Here is a 21,684-nt window from a genome sequence, read left to right on the forward strand (position 1 = left end):
GAACGTTTAGAGATGCGATAAAAATTCCAATTCAGTTGCAAATGAAGGCGAGGGCAAAGTGCAACAAAAAAAGTGCGAATTGTGATAAATTACCATTTATTTTGCATACATTACGACTCATATATTACACTGAAGAATAAGCATTCTGACATTGTAAAAAGTAAATTATCAGCACTCAAATTACACTGCAATAAGCAAAGTAGCGAGATGCGATTGCATTTATTACTCGCGCGAAGAATACTTATAAGTACATAAAATTGCACGTTCAGACGCTCGCTTGTAAACCAGGTATGCAAAACATACACACGTGTGTATGTATGTATGTATATGCAATTATGGTATATGCGCTTGGCTGACATTTGCAACTTCCAGATTGCACTTTTTTTTACAAAGTTTGTATAATTTCATGCAAATTATATGCAATTCTTATTGGCACCTTTTTGCATTTTCTCCTCACTTCTCTTCATTTTCTTTCTTGCTCTTAAACGCCTTCTTACGCTTGATTGATTTTTATGATTTTTGCTATTGCTTTAAAATGCTTTAAATGCATTAAAAGGTGCTTTGCATTTCATTTATTTGTATTTGTATGTATTTTTTATAACAACGAAGTTGTTGTTGTTGCTTGTATGCGTTTAATTTATCATGCCGGTGCCACGACCTGCTCATGTGCAATATTTGTAGAAAAATAAATTACCAACTTCAAATAAGTGTGGGTATACGTTTGTGTGTGTGTGTGTGTGCGTTTTACAGCAAGGCGCTCGGTCTCAGGTGTCTTGTAATTTCGCTTACGTTGTCGCTAATTAGCAGATAAAATAAATAAAAATGCAGATTTGTTAGTTTTGAAATTCTATACCCTCTTGAGGTGGCAAAGTGTAATACAGCGGTGCATGTGTGGGTGTATAAACGACGCCAGTTGTTGTATTGGTGATGGGCAGGTGGCGTTAGTAAAATATTTTTGTTATAGAAACAGAAATTTTTTAATAAAAAATATATTTGATTTACTTGAAATTCTTACCGAACTTAAGCATTTTTATGCACGAGTATTAATTTTTTTAAGCAAAGGCGTACACTTCAATAAAAACAAAAATTTTATAAATTTATTGAATTTTTTTCTCCACAACATTAAGTTTTTGAATTCTGAAGGGACTATATTTAAAATCCATTTTTTTAACTTAACGAAACAAAGCGAAACATGATGCTACGATGAAGGAAGATGCACGACAATTATTTCAAGTTCAGCTAGATCCGAAGATATTTTACTATGCTTTACTAACCATTTTTAAGTTTAAAAAATTATTTGGGACTTAACGAAAGAATTTAAAGTTTTATTGAATTTAAAAAAATACCCTATATCATACAAGTTTCCAAGTAATTTTTATTAGAAAATTAGAACGAAACAAAAAAATTTACCGAATCTTTTTTTAAAATTCGACTGATCCGTTTACTTCAACGAAAATCTGGAAAAATTGTATGCTGAATATAGTATTTAAAAATCAGAAACATTATTTTCTTGTTATTTCTTACTGTAAATCAGTTAGGGTGGTGTATTTTAAGACTTTACGAAAAAATTCAAACTTAACGAAAAAATTCAAACTTAACGAAAAAAATCAAACTTAACGAAACATTGCTAACTTAACGAAAACTTGCAGCTTTAACATTGGCCCGTGTGAAAATTATTATTTTGTTGTCTGTTTCTGAAGTAATATTTATAAATCAGAAACATTGCATAATATTTCGTTACTTCATAATATAAATTAGTTACGGTGGTATATTTTAAGACTTCACGAAAAAATTCAAACTCAAAGAAACATTGTAAACTTAACGTAAAAAAATTCGAACTTAACGAAAAATTGAAACTTAACAAAAAAATTCAAGCTTAACGAAAACTTACAAAATATAATTTGTAAATCAGCTTTACCATTGGCCCGTATGAAAAATATTATTTTGTTGTCTACCTCGGTCTATTCAAACACTTGACGAAATAATCTTTATAAATCAGGAAAATTATCTACGTTATTTTATAATATAATGGATTACGGTGGTATATTTTAAGACTTAACAAAAAAATGAAAACTCAACGAAACATTGTAAACTTAACGAAAAAAATTCCAACTTAACGAAAACTTCCAAAATACAATTTGTAAAAGAGCTTCAATATTGGCCCGTATGAAAAAGCAATATTTTCTTGTCTGCTTCGGTCTATTCAAACACTTGACGAAATAATATTTATAAGCCAGATATTTTATTTTTTGCTACTTTATGTGAATCGATTGAAGTATATTAGTATGTTTTAAAACTTAACGAAAAATATTCAAACTCAACGAAGCATTGTAAGCTTAACAAAAACTTGCAAAATAGATTTTCTAAAGCAAATTTAACATTGGCCCGTATAAAAACATTATTTTCTTGTCTGCTTCGGTCTATTCAAACGCAAACACTTGACGGAATACCATTTGTATAAACTCTGTAGAACGCAGAAATTTTAAAACATTTTAATTTACGCTGCCAAAATTCTTGCAACCCAACGGAAATATAAGTACTAAATGAAAAGTCTTAAGCTTAACGAAACCTTTTTGGTGTGTATAAATTTAGGATTCTTGTTGTTTATTAGAATACTTTAAAGTGAAACTTCAATAATGTAGCTTTATATATATATTTTTTCGTAAAAGCTTTACCCATAACGCTAACTAATTCTTTCTTCCTTTTTGTTTTCTAGATACCCCTGCCTTCCAGTATCCACCACCAGCCAGTCCATGCTGTCACGTGCATAGCCCATCTCCATACACAGCCAGTGGTGGTGGCGGCGAAGTATTCTTTCCACCCAGCCGCAGCACACCGCGCACGCCACGAACCAGCGTCAGCTTTGCTGCCGGAGAAGAGAACACCTTCTTTCGTCAGCACAACATCAGTGGCGGCTATAGCAATACACAACACCTCCAACAGCCACCCCAGTCGGCCCCACCAATGCCGCCCAGTAGTCACACCAGTGCGCATAGTCAGACAACCCCACAACAATATCAGCAATATTCATATCCACACTATCAGTATACCCCACCGCCGACGCCGCTCACCGCAAATGCCAGCACCTGCACCGGCAATGTGTTCGGATCGACGGAAGCGACAACGCATCAGCGCACCTGTGTAGCGTCGACGTCGACATCAACACAATCTTGTATGGCGAAGGGACATGCGCGATTGCATCGCAGTTTTTCAGATGCGCAGAAGCGGTAAGTGAAACAAATTTTTGCATAGAAATTTGGTAGTTCTGGAAATGTTGTTCAAATTAACGAAAGTTAAGCAACTTTGTCTTCAATAGATTATCTCTACTTTTTAAAAATTCAATTCTTTAATATTTTATGCGAAATTTATAAGACGGAATTGTATTTAAATAAATTGAATCTTAACGAAATAAGAAAACTGCAATTTTTATTTCATAGCATTGAAATACGCGAAAACAACATCAAAAGTGAACATTTAAGACACGAAGCTTAATAATAGAACCTCTAATTAGAACCTCTTCGAAACTTGACGAAAGTTGCGTTATGAAATTCATAACCTCTTTCAAACCTAACGAATGCTTCCAAAACTTAACGATAGTGGTACAATTGGAATCCTTTTGGAACTCAACGAAAGTTCTTAAAACTTAACGAAGGTTTCCAAAACTTAAAGCGAGTTGTATAACTGGAATCCCTTGGAAACTTAACGAAAGTTCTTAAAATTTAACGAATGTTTTCGAAGCTTAACGAAAGCAGAAAACCAAACATTTCAAATATTGCCCAAAAACTATACATGCACATTGCCATTATTCTATGCGACATAGTATGCCGAAAGCATAACTTAAACTCATTATCGCATGCAATATTCCAAGTTTTCCATTTCAAAAATTAACAAATCTACATACAATTTCTTATCGCCTGGGAACGCCTACTCTGCACAGTAGTGCCAGAACAATAACAATACAAACCAAAAAATATAAAATTCTATAAAGTATCAGCCATATAATGACGTTGGTTATAATCGAAAGTCTATGTATAGCTGCGTAGTGAGCTTGAAAGGCACACACACTGAACGCTTGCGATCAACGACCTACCAGCTGTAAGTAACCGCAGCTCCCGCAACGCATTAACGCGCCATTTAGATTGTGAAATCTCGCTATGCCTCCGTATATAAGTACGCTAAAAATATCAATTCCCATGACATCTTTTCACGCACCAAGTGTGCTGCGCCAGTGCTATCGGTCAGTTAGCAACAATGAGAGCAGCAGCCACAGACAAATATACCAGCCCCTTCAGCATCCAATTGCTATCAACATACATACATATGTATGTAGCGCACGTCGGCTGCCGTTGACGGGTTGCTGTTAATTATAGCGCAAGCAAATACTTATCGACATGACCAGCGACAAGTTGCTGCCATGATAATGCTTTCATTTCGAGATTACTTACAAAACTATGGCCCATGAATGTATTGGTGGATATGTTGATTGGCACCTCTCGAATGTCGCCACTTTATCGCCTTATGAATATTTCACTATGAGAATGGGCACAACGTGCAGCCAGCCACTTGACTCTTGTTCATCCCCTCATCTACTCTTGCATTTTATTGTTCGCTAATTGCAATTTGCGTATTCGGATAAACTTTTTTAATTTATTACGCTCGGCAATGATATTTCATAAGAAATCAGCATGATTCTCATAAGTTAATATCTCTACTGATTCTTTATGTTAAAAAGATTGCATACAAAAATTTATATCAATATTGCATTGTTTAAGATGATTTTTTTCTTAAATTTTTATTTTTTTTTTCTTCATTTAGGTCGCGTCGCACATCAACCACAAATGATGATGAGCGCGAATGTCATAGCGAGCATGAGACCAGCTGGGATGAGTTCGATGATCGTTATGATAATTTTACAGCAGGCCGTGAACGTTTGCAGGAATTTAATGGGCGAATACCGCCGCGTAAGAAGAAAAAGGATGTGCCAAAATCCAAGTCAGAGAAAAAGGTGAGTGAAAAGCAGAGGGAAGGAAGAGTACTTGGGACAAGTAAAACGATTATGCTCAATCAGTTAGTACTAAGCTGGACGAATAGCTTGAAGTGACTTCTGAGTATGAATTGTTAAAGTAGAGAATTATCTAGCAAGTATTCAATTTCGAACACGCTATGAAAGCAAAAAATTTAAAATGGTATAAGATAAAGGTTTCTTCTTAATGCTGTCGGCCCTTGCCTGGCATCATCTTCCATCTGCTGCTTCTAAGCCCTACAGAAGCGTCGGTAAATTTAATTTAACTTTTTTTATCATTTTCTGATCCGACATTTTTTATTAATTTTTTGAAAAGAACTCCTCAGATTTCATTTATAATTTTGAGATTTATTCACTGTTGAAAATTTTGGTGTTCGGTATTCAAATGAAATATTCGTTGTGTAAATATTTAAAATCTGTTTTGTTCATTTATTGGAATAACAAATATTTTTATTTATATTTCATTTATTATTCTGAGAATTATTCACTCTTGAAAATTTTTTTATGCAGTTTTTTAAAATGGTATATCTTCTGTCTATTTCTTTAAATTTAATGTATCATTTTGACATTTATATTATTTACTGTTGAACATTTTTAAATGGGGTTTTCAAAGTGAAAAACAAAAACGCAGATATTTTTAATTGAAATTTTTTCATTTTTTTTATTTATTAATTAGAATAAAATATATTAAAAAAAGTTATTTCGAAAAAAATTCTATTTTTAGATTTAGTTTATAATTTTAGATTTATTCACTATTGAAAATTTAGGCGTTAAGATTTTTTAAATTAAATATATTCCGTTTTTTTTAACATTTATAGCATTTTTTTTAATTGTTTAGGATAAAACCTACTTAATATAAGTTTTTAAAAATTAATTTCAATTTATTTTTAAATTTTTTGAACATAATTTATTTGTAATTTTTTTTTGTAATTTAAATATATCGATTTGAGATTCATTCACTGCTGAAAATGTTGGTATTGGGTTTTTAGAGTGAAATATCTTCTGGTTATTTAACATTTAAAACATTTTTCCTTAACATTTCAGGATAAAGGCTACTTAAAAAAACATTGGGAAAAACCATAATTTTTAAAAATTAATTTCACTTTTGTTGAACTGAAATTTATTTGTTATTTCTGAAAGGCGCTCTTTTTCAGACTCCATTTATTAATTTAAAATTTATTCACTTTTGAAACTTGGGTATTGCGGTTTTTAGAGTGAAACATACTCTGTTTTTTTAACATTAAAAATAATTTTTTAAATTTTTTTTTAGGATTAAAAATATTTTTTTAAAATTTTTTTTTTTGGTTTTTCCCCAATTGTAATTTTTAAAATGTATTATTTGTTTTTTTGTGAACCAAATTTTTTTGTAATTTTTCAAAAAAAAAAATCGTATTAAATAGGGAACAGTTCTATACGCACTCGTGCATTACATCCGTGTGCAAATAGACTGAAGCGTCACTAAGTGCATACAGTAATAAAATTATTGTATTTTCATCGTATTTTCACTGGTTCGCTTAACCAATTTAAATATAACTCGAAAATCCCGCTAAATGAGAATCCCGCTATGAAACTTTCAGGGGCTAACGAAAATAGTTTCAGCTGTTTGTGACAATTATAAAATAATTCAATGCGGTGTTTTTAAAAAACTCAAACAAAAATTTTGAAAACATTTTAAACAAAAAAAGCTGGGAACAGACTCAGCTATAAACGATAAATTTAAGCAAAATATCTGAATGGCGTTAGTTTTATAATTAAAAAAAAAATTACCAAAATTTTGAATAACAGCTGAGAAAAATCTCAGTAATTAGTGACAAAAATATAAAAAGTGTCTGAATAGGTTTTTTCAATACAGTTATTACAAAAAATCAAAAAAATTTAAACAAAAAAATTTTAATTTTTTTTAAGTTCATTTTAAATAAAAACTAATTTCTTTCCCAAAAGATCTCCAAAAATTTTGATCAACAACTAAGAAAAGTCTACTAATTAGTGACAAAAATATGAAAAGCGTCCGAATAGGTTTTTTTCAATCCAGTTATTACAAAAAATAAAAAAAAAAATTACCAAAAAAACTTAAATTTTCTTTAACTTCATTTTATTCTAAAAAATTTAACTTAAAAATTTAAAACAAAAAATTATAATTTTTTTAAGCATATTTTAGCCTAAAAAATAAAGTAAAAAATTTTAAACAAAGGGATTTCTTTTAATAGGTATATTTTTTCTTAAATTAAATTAAACTGACAAATTTGAAACAAAAAAATTACAATTTTTTTAAGCATATTTTAGCCTAAAAAATTTAACGAAAAAATTTTAAACGAAGGGATTCATTTTTTTTAATTTCTATTTTTATTTTATCTTAAAAAATTAAATTGAAAAATTTTAAACATAAAACTAAATAACAATTGTTCATGTGTTAAAAATAATTGCATATATTTCGCTTTAAAAATCTTTATACGGAATGGGTATTTTTCCCTCGAGAATTGATATTTTTCGTTAAATAGAGAAAATTCACAAGATCGCCAGCAAATAAATTATTATTTTTTAAATCAATGGGAATTTTGAGCATCTCCAAACTTGCGCCCTAATATGCATAAAATCAGTGGGCTATAAAACTACTAAACCGAAATTTTTCTAAATATTTTGTTTAAGGAGTTTGCATTTTTTGTGAACATATTTTGAATTTTTTTTTAATATTTACAGAAAATTTTAAGCTTTTGTGGCAGTTATTAATCATATTTTCATAAGCGAATTACTAAAATTAAATAAGAAACAAATAAATTGTCATAACTTGTCAATAAGTGGTAGTGCCATAGTAAATTAACTCATACACGCCTTGCCCAATATACCGCACCCTAAATACAAAAGGGTCACAACTCAAAATGTACTTCTGCTCAAATATGAACGAGACGTTATCAATAAAACGGTCCGCGGATGACATATGGCAAATATAATTTTTTTGTTTTTTTGGTAGGACTATTATAAGCTTACATGGCAAATTTCAGCGTGATATGTCACATAGTTTGTTTTCTGTGCTACTGTAAACAAGTCAAGCTCGAGTGTGGAAAATTTTGAGTTGTGACCCTTTTGTATTTAGGGTGCGATACGAGCATGCTAAGTAGGCACACAATTTAAATTTTTAAAATCAAGTAAGAGAACAACTGGAACATAGACGTGAAAACAGATTAATAGCTTAAGAGCCAACTATTAATTTTCCATGAAATTTTTTATGGAATTCTTTCATAGCTGCACATACATACATACATCCTTTAGCCTCGCCATGTGTGCAGAGGCAAATGACTTTCTTTCCTTGAAGCTTCTTGTGCAATCACTGAATGAGTATCTAATAAAGAAGATTTTTCTCTTACAAAATTCAGATCCACCTTTGTATTACATACACATACACATATAAACAGGTGTGTGTATGTGCCAGCCCACAACCACAGGTGTTCTTTATTATTTAAGACGTAAAATACGCTATTGTTCAGGGCCCAAGAAAAATAGCGTACATGCATAATTTGTATGTAAAATAAAAACTTCTGTATGACACAGTTCATTCATTTATAGAATGACATGAAGAATGCATTCAAAACTCTTTGTTTTCGAAACACTTGTGGCCACATGCGAAAGCGAAAAATAAGAGTCGAAACAAGGCGGGCGCAATGCTTCCACATTGAACGATGAACGACAATAAATTCAAAACTACTGCAAAAAGAAAACCAAAAACAAAAAAAAGAAAAAACTATTGAACAAAAAGATAGTAAGTAAGAATTTTATTACGCTGCAGCGACTAAATGCAAAATACAATCTAAGTCAGTTGTGCGCTGCTAGACATGCAGGCCAATGGACATGAGCGACCGCTCAACCAACCAACCGAGCGCGCGCGCCCGCTAAGCAATGAGAGGCAAACGCGTCAGCCACGTGCTGCTAAATGAGCAGGGTCTTTCAAGTACGGGTTTCTTGTTTCGTTGCGTTACGTTTCATCGTAATTACGGAAGTGCTGGTCAGCCAGGCCATGTTGCATCGGTCGGAAGAGATAGTAATCGGATGGCGCAAGGTCTGGACTATACGGCGGGTGGGGTAGGACATCCCATTTGAGCGTTTCTAAGTATGTTTTGACCACTTGTGCAACATGTGGCCGAGCATTGTCATGTTGCAAAATAACTTTGTCGTGTCTATCGGCGTATTGCGGCCGTTTTTCTCGCAGTGCTCGGCTCAAACGCATCAATTGTCGTCGGTAGACATCCCCCGTAATCATAATACACAACACCCAGCTGGTCCCACCAGATACACAGCATAACCTTCAGGCCATGAATATTCTGCGCCGACGTCGATGTTGAAGCATGGCCAGGGTATCCATACGTTGCCCGACGTTTTGGATTGTCGTAATGGACCCACTTTTCATCGCCAGTCACAATTCGATGCAAAAAACCCTTTCTTTTGTGCCGTTGAAGCAGTTGTTCGCATGCCATAAAACGGCGTTCAACGTCTCTTGGCTTCAATTCATACGGCACCCAATGGCCTACCTTTCGGATCATTCCCATGGCTTTTAAACGTTTGGAAATGGTTGATTGATCAACTCCCAAAGTTTTTGCAACCTCTTCTTGCGTTTGAGCCGGATCTTGATCGAGCAATTCCTCCAATTCGGTATCCATGAACTTTGGCGGCGCACCCTCGCGTTCTTCGTCTTCCAAGCCAAAATCACCACTTTTAAAGCGTGCAAACCACTTCTGGCACGTTCGCTCAGCTAGAGCATGCTCACCATAAACTTCCACCAAGATACGATGACTTTCGGCTGCTTTTTTCTTCATATTAAAATAATGAAGAAGAATTCCCCGCAAAAACACATTATTTGGCACGAAATTCGACATTTTCAAGTGTGGTAAAAATATTGTTGTTTACGCTTCAAATAAAAAACTTATACTGACGTTTGTGCCTTACGACAGTAGCTCTCCAATGAATGTTTGGAAATGTGGATCGATGGAATAATAATCAAGTTACGCCATCTGTTGTAAAACCGCACGAACTTATTCATAGTCCTATTAGTGCTGTTCGATTGCGCGTCTTCCAGGCAGGTGTTGTGAAAAAGACAAAAACTGTTATACGATTTATGAAAATAAGTCCGATTTTGCTTGAGCGCCAAAAGAAAATAATTGGAGCTGCTGTGAAGCATCTAAATTTTTCAAAATACTGCATATTTGTAATTGTTGAAAGACCCTGTACATAACATCATTCGCTGTGTAAAGACCCTGAAAAGCAAGCGGGCTTCCAGGCGTTTGGTCGCGGTGGCACGTTGCGGAAGCGCGCGCGCGATTTTATTCTTTCCATAGCTGAGTTCGCTTATTTTATTGACGCCACAAAGCTGCGCAATTAAATTTTATCGCAAAAAATACGAATTTTATTGTCACTTGAGTCCGCAACACCGGCTGGCTGGCTGACTAACTGCCTGAGTGCCTGCCTGCTGCAATGTCGCCTGATTGGCTGGCTGCTTTACTTTTTCCAGCTTTTTTACGAGGTTTTCTAAACAAAAACTGCAAATCGTTGCAATTTTTACGAACATTTTGATTTGGCTTATTTTTGCTTTAATTTAATTTACTTCTTTCAATTTTTTTTGCTTTAGTCGCTTATAATTTTTTTTTACTCATTTTTTTTTTACTCGTTTATAATTTTTTTTTACTCGTTTATATTTTTTTCTTTTTGTTAATTTTATTACCCTTTGTAAAGCGCTCTTTAATGGTGATAACGAAAAAATAGTTTTTCTAGATGTTTTTGTTTAATTTTCATAGGTGTTTTGGTGCTTTGTTTTTTTTGCTTTCAGCAGCTCTTTAGCGCTGACTCACTGCAGCCCCTGGGCGCACAGCTGTCGTCGTAATTTTGTTGTTGCTACTTCAATACTTGTATAGCACATTTTTTTCACTCCTTTTTTCTTAGTTTTTTTTTTTTTTCCTCCTGCAACGATAAGCAATTTTCTGCAATGCTTTTGTATGTTAATGAACTTTTCTAGTTGTTTACTGAAGCGCGTAATTACAGTTTCAAATTTCAGCTGCATTTATTGTGGCACGTTTGTTGTTGTTTATATTTTGTATAAAAACAAAAGACTTATTTGAATTTGCGATTGCTTATTTTTTTAACTCAAATAGCAGGTGGCATATAGGCAGTAGGCGCTGCGGTGAGGCGCTGCAGTGAGACGCTGTGATTGCAAATTAAATAAATCAAAAATATTTAAGCGAATGTTATTTTATTTAAATTGTAAAAAATTCGGTGGTCTCACCTTCAAGAAGTAGCTGCTGCATCTATCCAAAGAAATATGGCATTTCACTTATTTAAGCTGATTAAAAATGTAGATTTTTTTTTGAGAAAAATTTTGTATTAGGTTGGGTGCAATTTTAAGGTAATAAAAGGAAGGTCTGAACTGACTCGAAAATCGCGTTAATTTTGGATTTTTTTTTAAATTTATTTTTGCTTTACTTACGGTGTTGCCATCTTCCTCCGCATAAAAGTGTTTTTCATATGAAAGAAAATTGTCAATGCCATTAAAAAAAAATTGTTAATAATAAATATGACTTTTGAAGCACTTGTAGCTTTCACTTTTTATACTAGAAATAAATGGGAAATAAAACTGCATACCCAAAGGTTTGCTAAAAATTCTGATTAAAAAGTGCGAAATTCTGATGCAATTTTCATAAATTTCACTGAATTTTTCTAAATTTCATACAAAGTTTGGAATTTTTATTCACATCACCTTTGTTAAAGAATGCGCTATAGTTTCATTGAAAATTAGTTAAATTAAAAGTAAGAGAAATAAAACCAAAATTTATCATACCGGATATCTTTATGAACAACTGGGCGGATAAGACGCTCAGGAACTATAAGCTCCCTAGCAAGGGCTCTCATTAATTTTGAAGGGCCCTCGACAGTGATCGCTAGCATTTGTTGAATAAATGTAGGACAATGTCAAAACGTTCCTCATGAGTTTTGTGGTTTCCAACAGACTCTGCATGGTTGCCTGATGCTTCCCATTCACGCCGAACCTTATGAACGAATGAACGAACGCAGCAAAGAAAATTTGAGATTTATAAATCGGTGTGATTTGTGACGATATAGCGACGATAACTGAATGTTTCTAAATGTCTTGAGTTAAGTTGTAGTCCTCCATGTAGCTTCATGAAAAGGAGCAAAAAAAAATAATGGTTGCCGGAAGTTATAGCCTCAAATATGTATGCCCTCCAATACCGTATGAATCCTGGAATTGCTATTATAAAAATGATTCCAAACAGTTTGCTGACTAATCTTCATTTTCTGGCCAATGCTATCGGTGCTCAGTTGCCAGTCCGACTGAATGATTTCTATGACTTCATCGACATTTTGGATGTTGGGCGTACCAGAATATGCGCGCTGTCTCAACTTCGACGCTGGCGCATGTTACCAGAATGAACTCACTGAAACCACTGTTTCATAAGCAGCATAGATTCCTTGGGCTGCCTGCTCCAACGAATGCACGAAATTTTTTCAGTCGGGAAAAAAATCCAACACAACCAAAACAAAATTGACAGAAACCAAAGCGATTTGTGAGCCATTTGAAGTGTAAACTTTATTATTTCACAATTCAAAAAATTGTATAGGAATTGTCTTTCTAGAAACCCATAACTAAAACAATCCCTCCTTTCCTTCTGGGGAGACACTCTTCCCGGCACTATTTTCTACATTACTTCAGAACGGCATCCATAAAGGACCAATTCTACTGGGCCACCATGCTTGTAGCCAGATTCTGTGCGGGCTCGCTTTGTTGCACTATGTCGAGGTATATCTTTTTTTCCGCAGTATGTTCTCAATGTATTTCTCTACCGCGTTCGAGCATTTTTCTACTTGTGTTGCTCGGCGCGATGTTGTCAATCTCCTCCCTCAGAGAACTTCTTTCAGCGAGCCCTTCGCAGTATATGCACTTGGAATCCCTTATCACCCCAATGTGGTATAGGTATCTCCGGAGGTATCCGTGGCTGGAGAGGAACTGTGTTAAGAAGTAGTTCACTTCCCTGAAGTTCCTTTGGACCCATTTGCCAATTGATGGGATAAGTTTCGCCGTCTATCTGCTACTCGGTTCATTGTGCCATCGGCTTTGCCCCCGCAGCATGGTTTGGCATCTCCGTTCTGGGAAGCTAGTGATGACGTATTTCTTCTTGGAGTCTCACGCATCCATTTGATCCCGGGCTATGAGGTCGACGTGTTTCTCTCCGCTGCACAGTGGTCAAGTAGCCCGACGTTTTGGTCAGAAAACAATAAGTCAAAGAGAAATAGTACGATTTTGATGAAATTTTTACTTATAGGGTTTTTTATGTCGCTGATTCTGAAAATGAAATCAAAATTTCAAAATTCAAAATAGCGGACCCAAAATGGTGGACATTTTTCGCAAAAAGTTTTCAGATTTTACTAAAATTCACATTACCGAGGTTTTTGGGGTCGCTGATTGTGAATATGAGATCAGAATTTCAAAATTCAAAATAGCGGACCCAAAATGGCGGACAGTTTTTGCGAAAAATTTTCAGATTTTACTGAAGTTCACATTACCAAGGTTTTTGGAGTCTTTGATTTTGACAGTAGACGTACAATCTTCAAAAGAATATGCCACATTAAAAGAGGGAAAATATGTCGTGAAAAATAACACACTTAAACTGAAAGTGACGCATCATACATTTATTTATGAAACGAACTTAAATTTTAATAGGAAGAACATACATTTATTCATATCTCCTCGTCATTGTTCACATCAAGGATGCTGTCTGAAAACTTTATTAATGTATATAAATTAATATATTAATGTAAATTTATATATATAAATTTATATTATATTAATGTAAATTTATGTAAACTATTCACCGTTACGCTCGTTGAATCGTCGAACAAGCTTTTATTATTCTCCAGGAAACAATTTTTCGTACTGCGAGCATCTTTCCATTTCTTTTTCAAAAGAGAAATAACTTTTATCAAAGCCATTTTTGATTTTTCTTTGATAACATATGAAGGTGTTGCGTCGTCCATTAGTTTATTACAGATAATTTGTATTAAATTATCAAATTTTTCGGACAGAAAAACATCTCGGATGGCATCGAATATTTTCCTCCTTGTCCATGAAAAAATTTTTCTCTTAAATCCTATTAAAAAAAAATTACTTTAAAATAATAATTTAATTACCATTTAAAAATACTTATTACATTAATTATTTTATTATTATCATTATATGATTTTTTAATATTATCAAAACATGATTTTTATCACTCTTTTACATTTATTAATAATTATGTATTGTTTTAATAACAATATTCACTATAGAAATTGAGATAAAAGTAGAAATAAACACTCTGCATATATTACATTCATTCCTAACATTTCCCATGCATACACACAAATAAAACCAGTTTCCTCAGTAAGTTGTAAGTTGAAAAAAATCATTCGTTTTGTGTTTCACTAGCCTAAAGCAAAATTTTTGTTGAAATATAAAACGAATGACGCAGAATCCAAAGTTCCCCTTAAAAAATGTTCCGACGTCGGGATATCTTTCAAATTCGCTCAAAGCCGAATAACGATCTGCTAGGTAGTACAAATCTCAAAATCTCTTGACCATGTTGGCTAGTGTTCTGAGTACTTCTTGGGTAAGTTTAACGTATATAAATGCTCTCTATGAGATCCCGCCTCAGATGAAGGTCCGTAATTGCCGAAGATGCACGAAAATAGTCTACCTTCCTCAACACAACTCCACAGCGCGCGTACAGATTCGATGTATTAAAAATACTAAATATTACAACAAGTGTTCGAAATGCATTTCGATTATTACAAACAATTTAGCGGAGATGACGAAAATTATTGAAATTTCTATAACATTTCATTTGCATACATTGCCAAATCGCACGGAAACCACCCCAGAGCACTTCTTCCATCCAAATACAGAATGCATTGAAGCAAAACAAAAAAAAATGCGACCATTCGAACAAAAGTATCAAATTAACTGACCGCAATGATAATGAAATATTTATTTATGTTTATTTATCTAGCACTTTTACTATTCCACTACTCATTTACGTCTACTAAGCATACCTATTTCTGTGTGTAAAGATGTATATGCAGTTAGCTGTATGACCAACTGGGGGTTACACCACCAATGATATCAATTTTCGGCACATTTCTATTGTAATTATAAGCGCATTTGTTACATTTTCCGAATGTCGACGGCGAAAACATAAAAATTATTTATTGATAGCAACATACTTGTGAAGATATGTACATATGTATGTTTGTACTTACATGATAAATACTTAAGTGTAACATTGGCGTTGAAGTGGCACGTGTGAAGTGGTCTTTGGGGAGGATTTTACGCGCCGTCGATGAGCGCTAAAGGCGCAGTTGACCCAAAGGCGCGTTGCTTACTTGCTATAAGTCTGTATGTATGGAGCATAGCTTAGGGTATTTGCAGCCGTACGGCACATTCAGGTGTTGCGACTTGCCAAGCGAAGGGGATGATACTGGATGTGGGCAGTGTGAAAGTGATACAATAGTATATTTAATAGGCCATTAAATGCTTTTGAGATTATAACTATTAAGCGCTTTTGATTTACTTGCACTTGCAGGCAATAAATGAACAATTTTTTTTGATTTTTTGTTTTCTTTCCTTCGTATACATTTTACGCCATTTTGTATCTATTGCAAATATCGTATACGAGCATAAAATGGATAATCCATGGAACTACGCTAGATGTCATCTGTTGATACTGAAAATCAATTCGCACGATGCAAAGGTTTTTCATTAAAAGCGCTCGAACTTTGAGCTGTACACTTTGTACACTGTATAATGAGCATCTTGGCGAAACTACAGCCGTCAAATTTGTTAGGTTGAAGCGGTTGTCCTGTGGGACACACTCAAGATTATAGCCCATTGTGATGCTGCTGATGCTGTGAGATTTCCTATTTCTCGTACACCCAGTGTGTGCTTTTCAAAAATTTTAGAATACCTCGTATTTATGCAGAACTGAGATTTTCCAATTCGTTAAAAAATTGTCTGCCTAGAGTAGCAAATCTCCGCCTGGATAGAGCAGGAAAATGGCACAGAAGGTGCACGATCGTTTCTTACTCTTTCTTATCAAGACAACTTCTACATAAGTCATTTGCTTGCATCATCGGCTCTGCAGTTATCCTCAATGTTGCGATGGCAAGGAACCCATATTATCCTGAGAGCACCTATTGGAAACCGGCCACCGTAGCCCAATGCGCGGGCGTGTGACTATCATTCGGTATTCAGTAAAAGTAAACGGACTAAATTTCATTTGTACTATTACTGCAATGTGCCCGTTTATGCTCAAAAGCGCCCAGATTCGAGTATACGAGCACGAAACATCAAATGATAGAAAAAGTAGTTTCTAAGAGCTGTCACTCTCGGCAGGCAATGGCAAGCCTCCGAGTGTATTTCTGCCATGAAAAAACTTCTCATAAAACACCATCGGCCGTTCGGAGTCGGCTTGAAACTGTAAGCACCTTTCTTTGTGGAACATCCTTAAGATGTATCCCACAAATAGGGGGAAGAGCTCAACCAAACACCCAATAAAGCGTTTAAATTGAATGAATTTTGCCACCCAAGTCTTTGTTCAGCATTTGGCCGTTCATCTTATTCAATTTTTGTTGTGCGTCTTGATGTCGCTTCGCAAATAGTTTATGGTCTATGTTTTGTTTTGTGCCACATCCGAAGAGCAAATGGTTTTTCGGATTTTTTTCTTGACAAAAATGCACTTGGAGAGACTCGACATTGACCGCCGCAAAACTTTTACCACCACTTGATGTTTAATATTCACTACAGGCATCGCTGCCGAGGCCCTTTCTAAATGTTCATAGACACATGCAGACGGAATTGAATGAGAAGCGCAATATGTGGACCAGTTTTTTTGGCTACTTTTTTTTTGTTATACTTAATCTTCATTAATTTTTTATAACAAATATAAATAATTCTAAAACAAATATTATGTAGATCAAAATTTTTAAGATTATGCAAACTAAAAAAAAAAAAATCCCCAAATTTCAAACTTTTGCATTCGAGTTTTTTAAATAATTTTTGGTATGCAGTTTTACAACCCGTTAAATTTTAGTCTCACAAAGCGCAAGTTTGACTCGGCTCAAAATTCTCGTTGATTTTTACAATTTTTTTTTTTCAAGAAGGTGTTGCTCATTTTCTCCAAATAAAAAGAAAATCGTGCATTCCTTGCTTGGTAATATAAAAGGCATAGCTTCTGAAACAGCTATGCGAATTTTTAAAAATTATTTTCTCATTAGCGCAAAATACATATATTTTGTGAAACCCTTTTTTTATGAAATGAGCTCATATATATAATACATACATATAAACTTAGGCCTGGCGAAATAATATCAAATTCCATTAGCAGTAACATTTGGTCGCCTGCTGTGTTAGCCTAAAAACCTTGAATTTAGTTATTTCAGCTTTCTTTTTGAATATTTCCTATTTTGAAACCAAGCATCTCTGCAGCAAACAAATATTATGTAGATCAAAATTTTGAAGATTATGCAAACTAAAAAAAAAAAAATCCCCAAATTTCAAACTTTTGCATTCGAGTTTTTTAAATAATTTTTGGTATGCAGTTTTACAACCCGTTAAATTTTAGTCTCACAAAGCGCAAGTTTGACTCGGCTCAAAATTCTCGTTGATTTTTACAATTTTTTTTTTTTCAAGAAGGTGTTGCTCATTTTCTCCAAATAAAAAGAAAATCGTGCATTCCTTGCTTGGTAATATAAAAGGCATAGCTTCTGAAACAGCTATGCGAATTTTTAAAAATTATTTTCTCATTAGCGCAAAATACATATATTTTGTGAAACCCTTTTTTTATGAAATGAGCTCATATATATAATACATACATATAAACTTAGGCCTGGCGAAATAATATCAAATTCCATTAGCAGTAACATTTGGTCGCCTGCTGTGTTAGCCTAAAAACCTTGAATTTAGTTATTTCAGCTTTCTTTTTGAATATTTCCTATTTTGAAACCAAGCATCTCTGCTGCCGCGAGTCGGCGAATACCTTACTGGGGAGTGGGTGGTACAATCAAAAGAGCTCTAGGAAACTCATAGCCCTCCCTAAGCATAAACTGAGAATGCTACGGGCATTCTCACAAGCCATTGCAGATTGCCATTGCAGTCTTCTGCACAGGATTGGGATATGATCGACTGATTCTTATCGTTTCTGCGACCAGTCCCCGGACACTCCAATACATCTTCTTCTTGAATAGCGCGGAAAAGGTTGAGATACGAGTATCTCGGCCAATTGCAGCCAAAAGAAAGGCAGAGCGTATGTGCCAAACCCAACTGTTTCTTAAGTTTGATAAGGAACAAGGTTTGGATGAGGTACTGTGATGAGTAGAGAGCAAATTAGGGAATGCTTGGCGTACATGAAGGGACACAGTAGATATTTTAGACCGCAGTATTGTTTCATTAATTTTCTTAATATGTAGCTTAAGAAAAAAACATCAAATTAACTCCGATTTTAATGCCAATTTTTTTCTTTTTATTTCTTCTATTTCCTCTTCCAGCAATTCAAAGCCTTCATCTGGCCCACTGTCGTTACAGTCATCGTTGTGGCAATGGGTTGTGGCTTCCTTGTGGCACGATGAGTGCCCGAAATGTGAAGCACCAGCAGCAGCCGCAATACTTACAATTAAACAGCAGCAGCAGAAAAGCAATGCATATAAAAAATTATTTACACTTAAAAAAATAAATAAATTTGCGAAAAAGAAACAAAAAAATGTATAAAGTGGTAACGAAAAAGTACCAAAAGCGTCAAATGTTTTGAAAGCAATGAACAAGTTTGAAAAGTTTAAAAGTGAAGAAACGGCACGAGAAATGTTGAATGAGAAGTTTTTGAACGAAAGCAGCGCGTGGAATGGCGCGACTTATACGCCGCATGAAAGTGAGCACCCGAAAGAGGAATGAGAAAGCGAGAGAGCGAGGGATGTGACGCGTGTGATGGAGACAATCTGTGTGGGAAGGTAACAAATGTGTGAAATTAAATTGCTGTGAGCAAGCGGCTAACGGAGAAAAAGCCAATGAATGGTTATAAAAGCTAGTGGAACGCATTTGAATTAGATGAATTGGTGCTTGGGGAGCAGAAGCGCGAAAAATGGAAATGAGAGATTTGCCAGCACTTATGTGTGAGAAAGAGAGGAGAGTGAGGAAGGTGTGTATATGAAGGAGCGTAGTTAGCGACAACGAACCCGAATTTTAGCAACGAAGCTTTTCTTAACTAAACAAACGCATTCAAAGTCGAAACGAAATGGAAGTGAAAGCGAGAAACAGAAGACACAAAAAATATTTGTACTAATCGAAAAGAATATTTTTTTAAAATGTAAGCGTTTATAACAACTACACATTGTGTGTATACATACAAATCTTAATAACAGCCTTTACCGTATTTAGACGTGGAAATTTTGCAAAGACACAAATCAAATCGTATGAATAGTATTCCAGAACTTATGTATTTCAACTGCCGCTAAGTATAAGCAACTTTTGTGCTTAAAGAAAATATTTTTCTATGGTGATGAAGTTTGTTGTTGTATTTTTCTTAATGTGAAACAAATAAGACTGTGCGTTTTATAAAAGACAGCATTTATACTAAAAGCCTACATATCTATATAACAAATGAATTGGCAGCAAACCAGGCAGAAATTACAAACAAAACAACAAATTTACTAAAAAATCTATTGGAGTAGTTGACCAAAAATTTGGTTCTCGTAGAATCTATGGAGTAAAAAACGATTACCTTCAAAGCAATTAAAACATACTAAATATTCTAAAATTAAAAACTGTACCCATGTTGTACCCATGTGAACTTTCGTATGATCGATATTCTAAAGTCACTCAATTGTAATTTGAAAAATGAAAAACTGATGTTAGTAATTTTTGAAATTTTTTTTTGTAGCATTTTTCAAAGAAAACACTTTTTGCAGTATTTTTGATAAAACTTTTCAACTGATATATTTCTAGACACATTGTAACGAAGTAAGGACTAGAATTTTACAACAACACATTTTTGATAAAGATTTTACAATTTTGTATGAACTTAAAATATAAAACCAAAAACAGCTGAATTGAAAATGCAGACTATGAATTTAAAATAAAAAAAATAGCGTAACTCTAAAATTAAAACTCACAAGTACGTACATAAATAACATTTTCAATAGTTATAGCAAAAATGCGACCATCCATCAGCCGACAATTTTTAATGAAACCTAAAATAACTAAGAGTTGAAACCGACTTGTAAAAACCAATTTTACAACAACAAAAATAAAAGCCTGAATTATAAGCTGACCATTTAAGATGAAAAATAGCAAAACTCTAAATCAAAACTGGCAAGAAGAAAAAAAGATTGCATACTTAAAACAAAAACTCGTTTGGGAATTGAAAAATTGTAGTTCTGCATAAGAACGGCATAACTCAAAATTGCAATCGTCAAGTAAAAATAAATTTTCTGGCAACAAAAATTTAATCATAAATTAAAAAATTCAAATTGTATACGAAAAACAGAGTAACTCAAAATTAAAACTGGCAAGTAAATTAAAAAAAAAAATTAATTTATAAGTTTTTTTTGCAATTTAAAATTTTTATTTCATTTGAAAAAATGTCAATTCTACATAAGAACGGCATAACTCAAAACTGCAATTGACAAGTAAAAATAATTTTCTGACAACCAAAATTAAATCATGAATTACAAAATTTAAATTTTATACGAAAAACAGCGCAACTCAAAATCAAAACTGGACAGTAAATTAACAAAAAAAATAATTTTTAAAATTTTTCGAAACTTAAAATGTGAATATCATTTCAAAAAATGTCAATTATACATAAAAAAGGCATAACTCAAAATCGCAATTAACAACTGAAAATATTTTTCCAGTAACACAAATAAAAACCAGAACAACTAAGTTTAAATTTTTTTACGAAAAACAGCGTAACTCAAAATTAAAACTGGCAAGTGAATTATAAAAAAATTAATTTATAACATTTTTTCAAAAGTTAAAATTTTAATTTCTTTTCAAAACATAGCAAACGGGAGCATAAAATGATAGTTCTACATAAAAATGGCATAACTCAAAATTGCAATTAACAACTAAAAAATTTTTTCTAGGAACAAAACTAAAAACCTGAACTATCAAGTCAAAATTTAATACAAAAAACAGTGTAACTCAAAATTAGCTGGAAAGTAAATTAAAACAAAGGGTTTATTAATTTTTTTTTCAGAATTTGCAGTTAAAATTGTATTATTATAAAAAAAATAACATAATTCAACATAAAATGCTAGTTTTGCATAAAAATGGCATAACTTAAAAACTGACAGGTAAAATTATAAGAATTTATTAATTTTTTTCGTTACTGACAATTTTTTCAAAAAAATTTATTTAAAAAAATAGCACAAAGCAACAGAAAACGATAGTTTTACATAAAAATGACAATACTGAAAATTTAAACTGAAAAACAAAAAATATATATAATAACAAAAACAAAAAACTGAACTACAAAAGTTGGAATTTCATGCTAATACATAAAATAACTCAGAATTCAAATTGGCTATTCAAATTAAAAAAAAGGCTTTATAAATTCACACTTTATTTCAAAAATAGCACA

The 21,684-nt window shown here is 33.3% G+C and overlaps 1 protein-coding gene across 1 annotated transcript in view; it reads left to right on the forward strand.

The window, feature by feature from the left end:
- LOC129241431 (cell death protein hid) overlaps positions 1–19,762 on the forward strand; it is a 78,224-nt gene extending 58,462 nt beyond the window's left edge. Inside the window, exons 2-4 of the mRNA XM_054877732.1 lie at positions 2,717–3,227; positions 4,816–5,005; positions 18,596–19,762. Coding sequence (XP_054733707.1) covers positions 2,717–3,227; positions 4,816–5,005; positions 18,596–18,676 — 782 coding nt within the window. The 3' untranslated portion in view covers positions 18,677–19,762. The remainder of the gene's footprint in view (positions 1–2,716; positions 3,228–4,815; positions 5,006–18,595) is intronic.
- Positions 19,763–21,684: the final 1,922 nt, after the last annotated feature.

This window comes from Anastrepha obliqua, chromosome 3 (assembly GCF_027943255.1).
Source record: "Anastrepha obliqua isolate idAnaObli1 chromosome 3, idAnaObli1_1.0, whole genome shotgun sequence".
Lineage (NCBI taxonomy): Eukaryota > Metazoa > Arthropoda > Insecta > Diptera > Tephritidae > Anastrepha > Anastrepha obliqua.